The 17,418-nt window shown below is 46.0% G+C and overlaps 1 protein-coding gene across 1 annotated transcript in view; it reads right to left on the reverse strand.

Annotated features, from left to right (window-relative positions):
- Nucleotides 1–475: 475 nt before the first annotated feature.
- The window catches only part of LOC135813540 (uncharacterized), a 21,094-nt gene continuing 4,151 nt past the window's right edge, over nt 476–17,418 (reverse strand). Inside the window, exons 4-12 of the mRNA XM_065326631.1 lie at nt 12,269–12,414; nt 11,390–11,513; nt 10,661–10,720; nt 10,118–10,165; nt 9,521–9,571; nt 3,109–3,254; nt 2,246–2,369; nt 1,868–1,940; nt 476–1,116 (exon numbers count right to left, since the gene is read on the reverse strand). Of these exons, the coding sequence (XP_065182703.1) occupies nt 1,113–1,116; nt 1,868–1,940; nt 2,246–2,369; nt 3,109–3,254; nt 9,521–9,571; nt 10,118–10,165; nt 10,661–10,720; nt 11,390–11,513; nt 12,269–12,414 (776 nt within the window). The 3' untranslated portion in view covers nt 476–1,112. The remainder of the gene's footprint in view (nt 1,117–1,867; nt 1,941–2,245; nt 2,370–3,108; nt 3,255–9,520; nt 9,572–10,117; nt 10,166–10,660; nt 10,721–11,389; nt 11,514–12,268; nt 12,415–17,418) is intronic.

The following is a 17,418-nucleotide window of genomic DNA, read 5'->3' on the forward strand; positions in this document are numbered from 1 at the left end:
ATCGCGATGTAAGCGGGGATGCCTACTTCACTTGTGCCATTCAGGATGATGATAAAGAGAAAGACAAACAGAAAGCTCAGAATCTTGAGGAACAATGCTGTAGAGCACAAGAGCCGGTATCGATTGGATGCACTACAGAAAGGTGAAAATGATTAGTTCATTGATAATAGCTGGTGAGTTGTCTCGTAATTTCTGAATATTCGGTCTGGAGTGGTTTGAACAGTTTGGTTCTAGCAAGTTGCCTTCAGGGTGCGCCAGCCTTTTCTGTCTTGGGCCGGGACATGTCCCTAGATATGGTGGTGTAGGTACCTCGCCAGTTAACCCTGCCCCCCCCCCCTCCCCCCCCCCCTCTCCCCCCCCCCCCCCAATCCCCACACACCCACCCATCTCACCGCACCACACCACACCACGCTTGATATTCACACAACCACGTACACATGTCACCTCAAAGCCAGTACAATCATGTAGATCCACTTACTTTAGTCTGAAAATACAATCATACCTTCAGACAATGCACACTGCAACACCAAAGTGATGCTAACTTGCAATGAATCAGGTCAGTGTAGCACCCATAGTGGACTTACACACTCTTGGGATGTACAAGAAACAGCAAAAAATAGTACACGTGCACACATATTCTGATACATATCTAAACATCTACTTTAAAGCATGCGAACACACACACACACACACACATATGTACATATGCACACGCTCGTGCACACGCGCGTTAGCATCTCAAAGTCGTCTACAAGATTACAGAAGTACTATGTTAACGTTCTTTCCAATTGGGTGTGTTTTGAATAGCGATATGGCTGTCTCGCCAAATCCAGTCCTGAATGTTCTAGGAGGCACAAACCGCGCTAGATCCCCATTGTCCAGCGAGAAACTACAATAATTCCTGAGTAGCCGTCCTCTCTTCTGGACAGTTGCAGGACAAAGAGTAGGCAAGTCTCTGGACATTGTAGGTGACTGACGAGTGACGATGTTGCACATACACACACACACACACACACACACACACACACGCAGACACGATGTATACCACGCCCCTGGTGTGAAGAGAGTGTTTGATAACTGCTATCAGCTAATGAGGTTGCTTGTCCTTTCTATTATCTGCGTGTTTAAATAGACACACGTACACATCCATTCACAAACAGACACACACACACACACACACACACACACACACACACACACATACCATATTTATTGGAATGAGCCAGCAATTAACCCTCAAACACGTCAGTGCGGTCTATACTGTGATAATCAAATAAATGGTGATAGGCAGGATAGGTGTCTTGATTTCTTGACCAACAAATTTGAATGTGCCTTTCACTCCAGTGCAGCGTATACTTCGGACAGTACCGCAATCTTCAGATAATCTCACTGCTCTTTACAACATTCTGAATAAAGCAAACTCGAGAATAGGACACTTTCCCCATGAACAATCGAGGCACATTATTCGCAAGGCTGACTGTAGGGAGGTTTTGCTGGAAAGATAATAAATTGTATTATCTGAATACTCTACCAACCGGGTTATGGTTGTAGTCCGGAGCACTATGCGCCCTCGCCTTGTAACATGCTGTCAAAATCGAAAAACATGTTTGCAAAACTACCAAGGCAGGCTTCTTTATAATATACTATCTGAATTGCATTACATAACGTTAGGTGAAGGGGGAGGGAAACCCTGCTCGTTTCACCATTAGGGTAAAAAGAAAACTAAATTCCGACTGCACCTAGATAGTCTGGATCTACATCTGCACCTTAGATCTGTGCAGGGTGATGGCGTTCCTAGGGATGCAGAAAACTGATTCTATTAATTAAACCGAGTCTCCAGCGAACCGTGAAATAGTTTAGTACTCACTGAGAGTGGACGAAACCCTTCCTTTGGTCGTGCGTGTCTTTTGCCTCTCCGGCTTTCCTCGTCGGCTTCAGAACTATGCAGCGCAAACAGAACAAAAATGCACAGAATCATACACTGTAGATATACACAACAAAAAGAACAGCTGACAGAACTAGGAAAATATGGGAAATGCAGAATCACAATTCCAGCACATGTTTAAACCCAAAGAACATGATAATATGAAGAATTTTGAAAATTGCAGCCGGCTCCTGAAGGGTGAAAGCACAGAAGCTAAAAGAGCTGACTTGGCTCGAGTCTGTGGCCGTGTGGTAGAGTGAAATAGCTTCATTGACAAGAAGTGGACTCCGAGTAGTACACATTATATTGCATGCTTCTCACCACATAGGGAGGCAGCGGTGGATTGCTCTGGCCCGTCCTCTCCGGTTGAGAGATCCATTGTAGCTGTCTTGGAGTTCTTTACTCGCAACCAGACAAGAAGCCCCTGGTTGGATGCCAGTAATTTCTGATTGGCAAAATGAAGAGCAGATTCAGAAGAAGAAAAATTAAGACAAAACAGGAGGAGAGGATTTGTACCGGACGTACTCGGTTGGAAGTGGCGCTCGATTATAAGTCACACTTGATTGCAAGTCGCATTCGATTGCAAGTAGCACTCCATTGTCAGTAGTACTCGATTGCAAGTCACACTCAATTACAAGTCGCAGTCGATTGTCAGTAGCACTCTATTGTCAGTAGCACTCGATTGCCAGTAGCAGTCGATTGTAAGTTGCACCTCCATTTTCAGGTGTGATGAACAGTTCGAATGGCGTATGCAACAAAGAGGCCACGTTTCGAGCGTTCGAGTTGGTTTCCATAGAACGCGCTGATTCTTCAAAAAATCGGACAACAAATGAAACAAATTCTAAGCAGTCACAGCTTCCAGTGCAGCCATTCACACATTATATACTGGGACACCTCAACCCAAACACTCCAAATACGGTTCTTTGCTGCTTACGTCATCAACTTTTCCGCCATGGCCTATCCCCAGGGTGAAAATACTCCCATGAAACATGACATGAGCGATACTTAGCAGGACAAGTGTGTCGCATACACATTTAGACTAGGTACCTACAATCTACACTTCGCGCTCAAATTCTACACAGAGCAAAGTTACGTAAGGTAAACAACTGTTGTAAATGGAGCAAGTTGTCTTTATGGAGTAGACTGAGCGATTATGATACAATTTAAACAAACTTAATCTTTACCTTGAAACACTCGAATTTCTTCAGTGCTTTGCGATCCTTGCGCCTGAAAAGTCGCATACCGCTCTGGGCGCAGGTGCTGGCGGAAACTTCAAATTTGTTTTCTTCCCTGTGCAATTGCAGTCGATATCCTTTGCACTCCACAACACCTGCACATGAGCAACAACAGAATAAAAACATCACAATAAATTGATTCTAGATTGGCGTAGGATTCATACGCAAATCCTAAATTTTAGCGTAGGATATGCCGGTACATGCGAAGTTTCACTCCTTGTCGAGAAGATAAACTCCATTACGTTTGGAATGTAATTTTAGGTGTATAAGAATTTCGGTGTCAGGAATCAGCCAGAATTCAGTTGTAATATAGAATTACGTGACACGTATTGCCTTCACATACAGTATTGTATTTGTATTGTATTTTATTATTTTACTTGGGCATTCCCAACAGACCCTAAGGTCTTCTTACAGGGTGCCCAAGATGAATGAAATTGTTTAGTTCCTGGCGATATGAATTGGGGATATGATTTGTGCGAAGGGATTCGGGAAGCGCATTAAAGCGGTCAGCACCAAGGAATGAAATAGATCTGTATCCAGCTTGAGCTTGCACAATGGGTAAGGAAAGGGAATAATTGACTTGGCCGCGGGTTACTCTGTCTGTGTGAGCGCAGTCACGGCGAAGGGAGAACATGTCAGAGAGGAGTGAACTGCAGATATTGTGGATGCAACGGAACACGAAGAATATGGACTTAGTATGATATCTTTTGTCTAAGCTAATTATGTGGTATCGCTCAAGCAAGTATGATGTCAGCGTGAATGTGTCATGCTCAAATATGCATCTAAGTGCTCTCTTACTTATGCGTAGCAGCTGATCTCTCACATTGTCAGCGAGGCAGTGGACGTAGGCAGTGCTGGCGTACTCGAGCTTGCTCTGGACTACTGACAAGTAGAACTGCCTTCTGGCCTGGACAGCAAGGTTCCTCCTTCCACGTCGAAAAGCACCTAGTTTCTTTCCGATGTCTTCCCTGAGGGAGTTAACGTGGGCACTGAAACTTAAAGTTGAGTCGAGAGTCAGTCCTAGATACTTAACTTCGTCAGACGGGGCAATAACAGTCGAACCACAGACAATGCTCAGGTTAGGTGGGGGATGTGAGCGTCTGCTGTGGATCAGTAGTACTTGGCTCTTGCTGGAGTTCAGGAGCAGGCCGCGATCTGTGAGGTGCTGCTTAACCACTGAAAAATCGTCTTCTAAGTAAGACATGAGAATTCGTGGACACTTTCCAGAGGCATACAGGGTGGTGTCGTCTGCATAAAGAAGGCATTGGGAACGCAATGGCAGAGTGGGGACAAGTCGAGTGTAGATGCTGAAGAGGGTAGGGCCTAGGACGGAACCCTGGGGAACGCCCCTAGTGCAGGTTCTACAGTCACTTGTGGTTCCGTTCACTTCTACGCGTTGCTGTCGGTGAGACAGATACGACTTGAACCACTCAAGAGCATTTCCACGGATCTTCAGATTGTGAAGGTCATCTATTAGCGTTTGGTGGTGGACGCGGTCAACGGCTTTGCTCATGTCGAGCAGCAGTACGGCCGTATAGTCTCCGGTATCCATGCTTCTCTGCCAGTTATTGATGGCAAGTGTTAAAAGGTCCTCAGTACTGTGGTTCCGCCTGTATGCAAACTGTTCATTTGGAATTGCTCCGGGTGTGATGTCCAGATGGTCGTGAAGCTGCTGGAGCACTAGTGATTCCAAGACTTTGGAGATAATGGGCAGTAGCGAGACTGGGCGATAGTTGGAACTGTCGTAGGGGTCGCCTTTCTTAAACACTGGACACACAGACGCTAGTTTGTAGGCTGACGGTACCTTTCCGCTAGACAATGACTGGTTGAAGATGGAAGTTAAGGAATTGGCCAGCTCGGCGGCATGGTGTTTCAAGATGTAAGCTGGTATGCCGTCTGATCCAGATGCTTTCGCGGTATTCAATCGTTCGAGAATCTTCGTTACTGCTGCTGTTGTAACGGGTTGGAACTCGAGAAGGCAGTTGTCTAAACAGTCGTCCGCCGGAGTACACACTTTTCAGTTTGCGGTTTAGTAAAGTTCCTTGACGACGTATTGCACGATACTGCTGTCGGAGGCGGTCATCCATGGGGTGCTTTATTAAGGCGCGGTGGGCTGAGCTTCGTCGATGAAACATCTGTTTCAGCTCTGGGGTGACCCAGGGCTGGGGGCGGGGTTTGGAGTAAGCTGCGTGCTTCTGGGTAACGAATGGTGCAAGATCATCTAGTACTGTCATGACACTTTGTTGCCAGTGGCTTGCCACTGCATTTAGAGTATAACCGCCGGATACATCTGAGGGCCCCCGGTCAAGGATGTGTTTGAGAGCTGCAGACGTTACACTACGGTCAAGGTGAGCCAGGCTAGGTTGGCGTCTTCGAGAGAATTGCTCGTGTGGCTGTTCAAAGTTGGCTCTACTAACACGGACAGAGAGGCCAATAAGATGGTGGTCGGACAGGCCATCGACGCTGTGAACAAATGTACTATGAAGAGACATGGGAGAGGAAGACGGAGCAGCCGTTGTCATTGTTGTCGGTATGAGTGCAAGGTCTAGGCATGACTGACTAGGAACTCTGGTGGGCTGTAGTATGACGTTTTGTAAGCTGTGGTCAGCGCAGAGGCCTTGTACATAGCAGGCGTTTGGATGAGGTGGGACAGAGAGCATGTTGACATTGTAATCACCGAGGAGGAGGATGTCCGGACATGTTGCGGAGGCCATCTGCACGCTATTGTCGAGCTGCTCCCAGAAATCCACATGGCTGTCGGGAGCGCGGTATACGCAGCCGATGGATAGAAATGGATTCGTTCGGCTATGGGTGTGCAACCCCACGAATATGGTCTCTAGCCTGTCGTTTACTTGAAGTTGCCTGGATTTCAGTTGTTCCTGCACATACATGGCAACGCCGCCACCCTTTCTGCGATCAGCTCGGTCCCGGCGATAGAGAGTGTAGGCTGGTATAGCAAGATCGCAATTCATCACAGTAGAGTCCAAGCATGTTTCACTGATTGCTAGCACATCGATTCTGTACTTGTACATTATGCAATGGATTTCATGAGTTTTATTTCTTAGGCTACAGATGTTGATGTGGGCGATGGTTAAGCTCTTGATGGGTGAAGACGGACAATCAGGCACTGTTTGACTGGATGGATAGTTACAAGGATTTCTTAAAATGTTAGGTGCTGGGTCAGCGACGACATCTGTTGCTCGGAGATGAGGTGAAGTAGCTGAGAGGGAGTGTTGCTGGTGATTACTTGGACACCCTGATGAAACCTATTGTGTTGCTAGCTCATCGATTTCAGTTGCACTGTATGGGGTGCCATCTGGGTTCAAAATCTCACCATACGGTAGCGAGCAACGGATCTCCTTTTGGCGGAGTTCCTTATACCTAGGCAGGGCCTGTCGTCTAGCAATCTGCTGTTGCTTGGTCAGGTCGTTGTTCACGTACACATCTTGATCATTCAGTTTCAAATCCAGACGTTTACGGTACACTGACAGCTTGGCCTCGTGGCTTTTCATGCGTAGCCTCACTGGCCTGGCCTTGTCCTGTACGGCTTTGCTGGCGGAACCAATGCGCTCTGCAGAGAGTATTTGGTCAGCACTAATCTGGAGGAGCTGCTCACATCTGGATGACAGTGCTACGCTGTCCTCATTGTCCGCTTCGGGGATGCCCCTGAGAATAAGGTTTTCCGACCTCTTCACCCTCTCCACCTCCTCTGCTATGACCTCGGCAAGCTGCGTTGCACTGTGGCTCCCAGCTGTCTGCCACGCGTTTCCACGTGGTGCATTGCTTTGCACCGCACTCCTGGTACGGTACACAGGGCCATCATCTCGAGTACGGAAAGTCCTCTCCATCTCCTCCACTCTCACTTCAAACTTCGTCAGCTTCTCTCTCAAAGAGCGATTTTCCGCCATTACACTTTCTAGCTTCAGGGAGATTTCGTGAAAGATGCTGTTAACTCTCATACTCAAATCCTTCTGCTCCCGCAATATCTCGTTTAACGTGCTGCGCATTGACGCAGTGTCGTCCTGTTCCCATGATCTGTTGCCGAAATTACAGTCACACCGAGAACAACGTGATATACTATATGCAAAAACCAGTAAAACTAGTTATCTGCATTAGCTAGCAGGATATGCACCCATCACATACACAGTGCTGCCAAACCGTCCAATTTTTCGGACAGTGTCCGATTTTTGAAGCCTCTTCCAAAAACTTGTCCGAAAAAGGAAACGTCCGAAAAGCACCCAAAATTATCAGGGATCAGTACTTTCCTATGCAGAAGTCCTCTATTTTCACTTTTCAGCGCAACTGAAGGTACAAATCACTCTACTAGTAGTACATGTACTCTAGTCATGTACATGTACACTAGGCATGTACATGAGGAAAAAGGGCTAGCGCTTGGCCGGCTGTGGAAGTGCAAACTTGAGAGTTGAGTATTACCAAGAGTACTTGTACTCTTGGTAATACATGTATGCCTGGGTACATGACACTGTACAGTGTGTGACCACACTCATGCATTCATTACAAAATAATAATTCATGACAACTTCGGGGGTGCCGTATCAGTTACCATGGCAACGGAGCGATTTTTCATGGTATTTTGGGCGATATTTTGTATTCTCTGGAAAAATTGACAAAGAGAAAAATTCGCACCACGTGGCCAGCCTTGGCGGTGACGGGTGTCCGATTTTTCGGTGGTGTGTTTTCTTCATGGGGCTTCTATTCGTATGGCCCCAAGGAATGGGAAATCGCGAAAACTAGACCCAAAAAGTCGATACTATGAAGCCAGGGAGGGCCAAGTTTGTCTCCACCACGGAGGGTTTTGATGGAGCTCAATGCGCTCCCGGAGCTCGAATGGGAACACTGCTGAAACTGTCGAGGTGAAGAGTTGCAGGGTAGTTGTCAAGTTTTTTCTTTCATGTCGTCTATGTGCCAGCTTCAGATTTCCTGTCTGTCATGCGAAGGTGCTATGCTCCCGGCTGTTCAAACGATTCGAAGGATGAGGCGTGCACAAATTTGACATTGTTTGTGTTTCCCCACGACGCTGAGTTGCGTCTTTCGCGGGTCAAGAACATGGGCAGAGCAGCTCGAGTCGCCGGTGGGAAACCCACAAGCTCTTTGAGCCAATAAAGTGGGATCGATTGTGTTCAGCCTACTTTGAACCGGCCTGCTTTCAACGCGATCTGATGAGCGAATTTATGGCTAGCGAAGCGATGAGCAGCCCATCTGGCAAAAGCGACCTTGTAAGCTCGTCGCATGGAGGGTGCAGTGCCCACGTTATTTTCGAGTTCAGGCGTGTCTGCAAAGTCTAGTTCCACACCGAAAACAACACCTCTAAAGGAATCACTTTACCTCAAGCAAAAACGCGAGCAGAAGGAGGGATCGGACGAGGAGCTGGTAAGTGTTTAGACAAGCTGACGGGAAGTCGGGGTGATGCGTAACGCATGTCAAAGCGCTGTCATTGCTAACAGCTCCATCGCTCTCTCGACAGGAAAGGCAATCGACTGCCCTCTGCATCACTTCACATTTCTGGCAGGGACACCAATCGTTTCTTCCTTGTCGACCAGTGAAGTCGGCTGCTCCAATCTCCTGGCCCTCATCACGCTGCGCTTCTACCGGTGGCACCTGAGGAGGCCCTTCTGGTTCCTTGGAGTATGGCCGCAGTTGTGAAGCTTGGGAATGTCTCCCAAACATCGTTCTTCATCATCAGGAAATTCAAACAACTAACACCATCGAATGCAGGGAATTTGATTACTAATCACAGGTGACGTCATCAAAACCCTCGGCGGAGGAGACAAACTTGGCCCTCCCTGGCTTCATATATCGACTTTTTGATTCTAGTTTTCGCAATCTGCATTCCTTGGAGGCCATAATATTATAAGGCCCCCATGAAGAGAACACATTACCGAAAAAAATTCCCGGAGTGCCCCTTTAAGCGACCACCCTACAGTGCAATCAAAATCGGTCGTTAAAGCCAGGTGGCCTTTGGAACCAGGTCTCACAGTGTCTGTGTAGAACTGTCGGTGCATGGAAAACGGTCGCTAAGAGCAGGTGGTCGCTAAACACAGAGTTCGCTTACACTAGGTTTTACAGTGTATATTTAGAACCGGTATCTGCAATCTGCACTTCGTGATCCATGGCTCCTCTTTCAGCTTCTGGAAAAATCGACACAAGTTCCTTATCTAAAACATAAACCACCGACTGCTATGCGAAACAACAAAGGTCAGCTAACGAATTCACCGTTGACGCATCTGTTGCTGCTTCGGATGCGAAGCACAAATGAAGCCACACCATCAATTAAATCTAAAAAACCGACATCAAGCGACACAGATTTACTGCTATCGATTGGACCTTCCTTATCAGCTTACCTGAACTAAAGAGAGGCAGGCCCTTTGCGCTTGTGCTTTGGGATTTAGATACTTGAAAAATGAGAAGAAATAAGCACACAGCGCATATATATTTAGACTAGGTATCCGCATCCTGCACTTCGTGCTAGAAGTCTGCCAAGAGCAAATTTACGAAAGAAAAGCAAGTTGTTGAAAATGACGCAAGACGACTTTCCGGAGTGGGGTTTTTACCGCTGTGGCCAGGCCCGAAAACTTGGTGAAATGTAGAGTGAAGTAGTGAAGAGACTGTGGCCTGGGTGTGAGGCTGTGTGGTGAAATTGAATGAGTATGTCACAGGGGTGTCGGAAGGTATTTTAGCGTGGTACGGTCAGTCATCTGAACTGTACAATATACTCGTGAGGGAAGTGTGGCTGAGCCGAGAATTTTGGAAATTCAGAGAGTGCATTTTTTATTGATTTACGAGGTACTTGGTGCAAACAGTGGTACAGTCAATACCGTATGGACCATACCGTGTGCAATGCCCCAGTGTCATATTAGAGCTTGTGATAACTGAGTTCCCCCTACAACGATAGTCAAGCACAGACACCTCCCTTCACCTGTGCTTCACGAGTGACATACCTTCTTCTTCTGCTGTGGGCGCTTCTCTATCGGAGCTTGGTGCCACATCTGTGGCGAGAGAAAAGGACCAGTGAAACACAATGTGCTTGCAGCACCGCATGCAAACAAGAGCGGGGTATATCGTCATCCATTTTATCTCCGCGCAGCCCGGGAATAGGCAATTGGTAGATAGTTCCCCAGGCAGCTTGGGTTGCGACACAAAAGTGATTTCAGCAAGACTGGAAGTGTGTTGCATATACCATTTAGACTAGGTATGTGCAGTCTGCACTTCGCGCTCGAATTCTACACTGAGAAAAGTTACGTAAGACAGACTAGTGTGGAAAATGGAGCAAGACGTCTTTCTGGAGGGGATTCTGCTTCTCCGGCTCTCCCTTTACCCCAATGCTGGGCCAGGTCATGCCCGAAAATTGGGTAGAACGCAAAATGATTCTCAGTGAAGAGCCTTTGTTTGGTGCTGGAGAAATCTTATCACAGTAGGGGTGAGCTACCCCTGCAACGAAGCACTGACACCTTTCTTCGCCTGTATTTTCACCAATTACATACCTTCTTCCACTTCAAGGGACGGTTGTGGCAAATCTCCACTTTCCGCGCTTGGTGCCTTAGCTGCAGTGCGAGAACAGAAACCAGCGGAACACAAAGCTCTTGCACAACAAGCAAACCAGGAGCATGGCGGTCGCCCATCTTTTTATCTGCATGCAACCCAGCAAGAATAGGCACTGGCAGATAGTTCCCCCCGCAATTTGGGTTGCTGCGCAAGGGGTTTATTTCACCAAGAGTGCGGCGGGTTTTCCCAGCTTGAGGTGTTAGGAGAAGTATGGTACGATCCACCAGGCCCTTCTTTTTCAACTGAGTCCAGTGTAATAAGGTACATCATTCAGTTTCCCATCACAGGTCCCCCACCCGTCACAGGTCCCCCCATCACATGCTTTGGATTGTATGGATTGCACTGTTGAGGCTGGCGCAGCTTTGAGAACTAAACAGAACAAAAATGCACTGAATCATACACTGTAGATATACACAACCAAAAGAACAGTTGACAGAACTAGGAGAATAATTATAGGAAATGCAGAATCACATCTCCAGCACCGTTTTAAACCCAAAGAACATGAAAATATGAGGAATTCTGATTATTACAGTCGGCTCCTGAAGGGTTAAAGCACAGAAGGTAAAAGAACTGACTTGGCTCGAGTCTGTGGCCATGTGGTAGTGTGCAAGAGCTTCATTGACAATAACTGGACTCCGATTAGTATACATGTACTGCATGCTTCTCACCACATAGGGAGGCAGCTTTGGATTGCTCTGGCCCGTCCTCTCCGGTTGAGAGATCCATTGTAGCTGTCTTGGAGTTCTTTACTCGCATCCAGACAAGAAGCCCCTGGTTAGATCCCAGTAATTTCTGATTGGCAAAATGAGGAGCAGATTCAGAAACAGAAAAAATCGTCATTAAATTTTTTCTTCAGACTTTTCCCGTTTGTCTCTTTCCCTCAAACCAGTTAATAGAAAAAATAAGACAATACACGAGGAGAGGATTTGTACCGGACGTACTCGGTTGGAAGTGGCGCTCGATTATAAGTCACACTTGATTGCAAGTCGCGTTCGATTGCAAGTCGCGCTCGATTGCAAGTCGCACTAGATTGCAAATAGCACTCGATTGCCAGTAGCACTCGATTGTAAGTCGCACCTCCATTTTCAGGTGTGATGAACTGTTCGAATGGCGTATGCAACAAAGAGGCCACGTTTCGAGCGTTTGATCTGGTTTCCATAGAACGCGCTGATTCTACAAAAATCATGGACAACAAATGAAACAAATTCTAAGCAGTCGCAGCCTCCATTGCAGCCATTTACACATTATGTACTAGGACACCTCAACCCAAACACTCAAAATACGGCTCTTTGCTGCTTACGTCATCAACTTTTCTGCCATGGCCTATCCCCAGGGTTACAATACTCCGATGAAACATGAACAATACTGAGCAGGACAAGTGTGTTGCATATACACATTCAGACTAGGTACCTACAATCTGCACTTCGCGCTCGAATTCTACACAGAGCAAAGTTACGTAAGATTAACTAGTGTTGTAAATGGAGCAAGGTGTCTTTATGGAGTGGACTAAGCGATTATGATACAATTTAAATAAACTTAATCTTTACCTTGAAACACTGGGATTTCTTCAGTGCTTTGCGATCCTTGCGTCTGAAAAGTCGCATACCGCTCTGGGCGCAGGTGCTGGTGGAAACTTCAAATTTGTTTTCTTCTCTGTGCAATTGCAGTCGATACCCTTTGCACTCCACAACACCTGCATATAAGCAACAACAGAGTAAAAACAATTTAAAATCTTGTAGGACGCATCACGCAGCTTCATAAGTAAAAAATTGGTTGTGAGCAACACTGGCTCACACTCAAATAACTGCTTTTCACCAGAAAAATACTATATTTCAACGTTTCGGTCATGAAATAACCATCATCAGGAATGAAGTGGGCACACCGGTTAGGATGGGTTAATATATGAGGAGCGCTGCGAACTGATAACAAATCACACCTGCATGCACTATGGCGAGAGAGAGAACAAAAGGACAAAACATCACCAAAAAAAAACCAGGTATAGAAATAACGCAATACGCGACAACTCTAAATATGGCACAGGTACAAGCAACAAACAGAATGTACATGTGCACTAGGTGCGTGCAGACATGTAATTGCAGGCGCTAGCAACAACAGTAGTAGTAACAGTGCACTAGTGCAAGGGGTGCAAAAACCACCACTATCCAGGAAGAGCGAGTAAAAACATGACAATAAATTGCTTCTAGATTGGCGTAGGGTTCATACGCAAATCTTAAATTTTAGCTTAGGCTATGCCGGTACATGAGAAGTTACACTCCTTGTCGAGAAGATAAACTCCATTATTTTTGGCATGTAATTTTAGGTGCATTAGAATTTCGGTGTCAGGGATCCGCCACAGTTCAGTTGTTATATAGAATTACGTAACACGCATTGCCGTCACATACAGTATGATCTGTTGCCTTTTTTAAATGTGGCATTTAAATTTAGGTGCCAGGTTCCTCTACCAAAATTACAGTCACACCGAGAACAACGTGATAATATACTGTATGCAAAAACCAGTAAAACTAGTTATCTGCATTAGCTAGCAGGATAAGCACACATCACAGACAGTAAAACCTGGTTTAAGCGACCACCCCAAGGTGCAAGCAAAAGCGTTCATCAAATCCTGAAATAAAGATTATTATTAAATGGCTGCGTGCAAAGCGGTATGGCTCCTTTAAGCCCAACATGGACACGATTATTAATCTGGCCAACATCGAACTATCCCCTGTGCAAAAGGAATTACTTTGCCGGGGAACGGAGTTTGGTATTCCTCCTTCTAACAACAGAAAGGAAATAGTTCTTACGCAATTCGAAATGTTCCACAAAAAACTCATGAAGAATTTTACACCAGTGTCTGAAAATCAGCGTGCTATCTGTACGGCTAATCTTCGAGCCATCGCCGAAGAACACGCAGAAAAACCTCCAGACCGAAGCACATTTTCATTATCCAGAGAACACCTTAGGGCTCGACCTCATCTTACGAACAACAACGATATTAGAATCACAAGACCAGACAAGGGTCGAGCTACAGTTATTATCAGCACACAAGAGTACAATACGAAAATGGCGGTCATCCTTGAGGACACGAGTAAGTTTGTCCAACTCGGTCCGGTATCTACTCATGACAACACAGTTCGAGTAAAGAAAAAGTTCAATAGTTTTCTCAAGAGACTTAAAGAAAGTAAACAGATATCGGAGGAAGAGTTCTTCAAAATGCGGCCCATTGGTTCCGTCCGGCCACGTCTCTATGGGCTACCAAAAATACATAAACCGAACTGTCCGTTGCGCCCCATTTTATCCATGGTTGCATCACCGCAATATAATATCTCTAAATGGCTGTGTGGTTGGCTTGACGTCGTGCAAACGTTCTATTGCAAACATACAGTTAAAGACACCTTCGAATTCATTGACGTTCTTCGCTCCCACCTGGTTCCGGCCTCCGCGCATATGTGCTCGTTTGATGTTGTGAGTCTGTTCACGAACGTCCCATTACAAGAGACTATCAATATTTGCCTAGATGTGTTGTACCGAAATGATGAAGTTGACACGCCATGGATATCGGAGACGGCGTTCCGGGAACTGATGTTGCTCGTGACGACTGATGTGGAATTTTCCTTCGGTGACATGTACAGGCAGGTTGATGGGGTAGCCATGGGCTCTCCATTGGGTCCAGTTTTAGCGAATGTGTTCGTTGGTTACTGCGAGTCACTGATTGCAGAACAGTTGTGGCCAGCATTGTAAGTTCGTTTTGTTGATGATTCCTTCACCTGGTTTGATTCTCTTGAAGATAGCCAAATCTTTCTTGGTATTCTAAATGACCTACATCCTTCCATACGTTTTACGTGTGAACACGAACAAGCGAACAAACTTCCCTTTCTAGACGTCCTTGTGGAAAAGTCTAGTCAGGGTACCGTAACATCTGTATACCGAAAGCCTACATTCACCGGCCAGTACATAATGTTTGACTCGTATTGTTCGTACCAATACAAGGTGAATTTGGTTCGTAACTTGGTGGATCGAGAAGAGCGTATTTGCTCCTCTTCCAAACTAGCTGAGGAACTGGACTTCCTTAAGTCCGTTTTTCTAAAGAACGGGTACCCCGACGATCTATTGAAGGAACTCATGAGCGAAAGGCTGCATAAAAAGGAAAAACGTTTTGGCCCGGACAAATGTCCCACGTATCTTTCTCTCCCTTGGAAAGGTAACCTCTCATTATCCATGAGTCGCGTGGTACGGAAAATTGTGCAGCAAACTTACAACGCGGTACATTTTGTACCCGTTTTCACAACTGTACGTGCGTTCACGGTGAGGAAGGATGTCCTACCAACCCAACTTGCATCTAAATTGGTATACCAATTTGAGTGCCGACAATGCGGTAGTCGGTACGTTGGTAGGACTCTTCAACATCTGAACGCACGTATCAAGCAGCACGTCCCACTACATATGCTGACTGATGCTGACTGCGACCCAAACGCGGCAGGCCACTGAAGAACCCTCGGCCACAGCCATCGTTAGCACAATTTCCGTCATCGGCAATAGTGCCTCCATTACCCGTATCGAGAGCCTTGGAGTCGGGTAATGGGCATAATGTCATCACAACACAATGCACCATAACAACACAAGATAACACACCACAACAACATTCAGCTCAAGACCAAAGTGGACGCTGTGATGAAGTAATGCCCTCATCGCCGTCTTTGCCGTTGCCTCCCCCAGAACCGCCACCTACATCTATCATCGGCAGTGCTGGGGCTGAGTCTGTGGTGTCGGTGGCACGTGCATACATGGATGAGGCAAGCACTGAACGTGAACAACGATAAAGAAGGCTGAAGGGAACGGAATTCAACAAAGAAAGTAACACAATCAACATTCAAAGACCTAGACGATCAACGGCTAATTATTCAATGAATTATTACAGTACTGGAGGTCAAGCACCGGCGAGGACACTGGGAACACAAGATTTAACAACAACAACAACAACAACAACAACAACAACAACAACAACAACAACAACCACAACAACAATGGTAACAATTTACCATCAAGATCAAAGGAGGAGTCAACGAACAGAGGTTAAACAACATGAAGCGAGCCTGGGACCGATCGGTGTTGATGAGGAGAATGACACGGAGGACGACACTGAGGACGAGTTGGGAGATGAGACGGAGGACGAGGTTGCGGTTGTTGGAGACGAGGATTCAGATGGTGATTGTGATCGTAAGAAGTCTGCCGTTTTTCTTCACTTGTTGTCTCACCCTAAGTGTCTGCAGGTGTATGATGATTTTAGTTTTTCTGTTCTTTGTCGTGCACGGTATGCTAGTCAGTTGAAAGTACTTGAGGCTGTTTGTATTCGTTTGCATAAGCCTGATCTTTGTAAGCAGAAGAAACATGTAGTTGCGTTAAAATTGTTTTCGTAGGTGCACAGCATGATTGTTTGTCTCACTACACAGTTTTAGCGTTATAATTAGTTTCTCACCCGCCGTTGCACTTAGCTCTCACTTCACTTCTATTGTCTCACCTTCCCTCATTCTATTTTGGCACTGTATTTTGTTCTCGTAACACATCATTGAATGTATATTTAATCATTGTTCAGCATGGTTATTCTTCAGTCACGACTTTCCACTGATGAATGTGACAAGAAAATTAATTCTGGTAAACTTTCATGAATTCGTTGTAGTGTGGCGATGACTGCAGAATTTGTTCTCTTTATTGCTATTGTAATGGGTAGCCGAGTGGTAGGCGCGGTGAAATCAACACGAATTACTTTTATTCTACTTTCAGGTACACACCTGAGATATAATCGTTAGTGAAAGAAGAAGCGGCAAAATAAATAACTTTCTCTCCGGTGCTCACCTAGAGGTTGAATCCTTATTCTTCGAGTTAGCTTTCATTGCTATCCAATCTAATCTAATCTTCTCTTCATCAAAACAGAAATGCTCCGCCGCTTTTATGCAGCAGCCGCCGTACGCTTACATACGGAGATACACTAAATATACATCAGGCAAAGCTCCGTATTAGTTTCGTACTGCTTCCGTATTGGTCGGGCAGGGATACTACACCCTCCCTTCCTACAGATAATCACGCCCTCGTGATTTTCAAAAAATTAGTGAGGAGTTACGAACAACAGCGTCAACCGGAAGAAGGCAAATTATATCGGAAATGATAACGTTAGAGTAGACAGAAGAAATGAACTGATAACAAATCATAAAATAGAAGTAAAAGCACACCAGGTTCACACGATCTCACGGGGTCAAAAAGGGAAAGAACTGTCCTCCAAATAGGACCTGAAACCAAAGCACTCTTGCTGCACTACGCTGGCACAACCCGCCAGGAACATCGCAGTTCAAAAACCGAACTGAATACACTATAACTATAAGGGGCGTTGTCACACACATTGTCCCACGTTAGCTGGGTAAGCCGTGGCTCACCATGATCAGACGCCTACCAAACTAAACTGGATTCACACACTCGCATAAAGGAAGACTGAAGAGAACAGGGAGACTGAAGGAAGACAGGAAAGAAAATGCCATACCTGGAATCAGCGTTAGTAACCACGGCGGCGGCTGGAGCTATGGCGGAGGGCGAGCCAGGTTTTATCTTCATCTTGGTTGAGCCGGTCACTCAGAGCGGCTAGCTCGGCGTCAGACAGATTACCCCCTTCCTCGTCTTGAATCGTGGTCTTCACATTGTCGATAGC

Source organism: Sycon ciliatum, chromosome 4 (assembly GCF_964019385.1).
Source record: "Sycon ciliatum chromosome 4, ocSycCili1.1, whole genome shotgun sequence".
Lineage (NCBI taxonomy): Eukaryota > Metazoa > Porifera > Calcarea > Leucosolenida > Sycettidae > Sycon > Sycon ciliatum.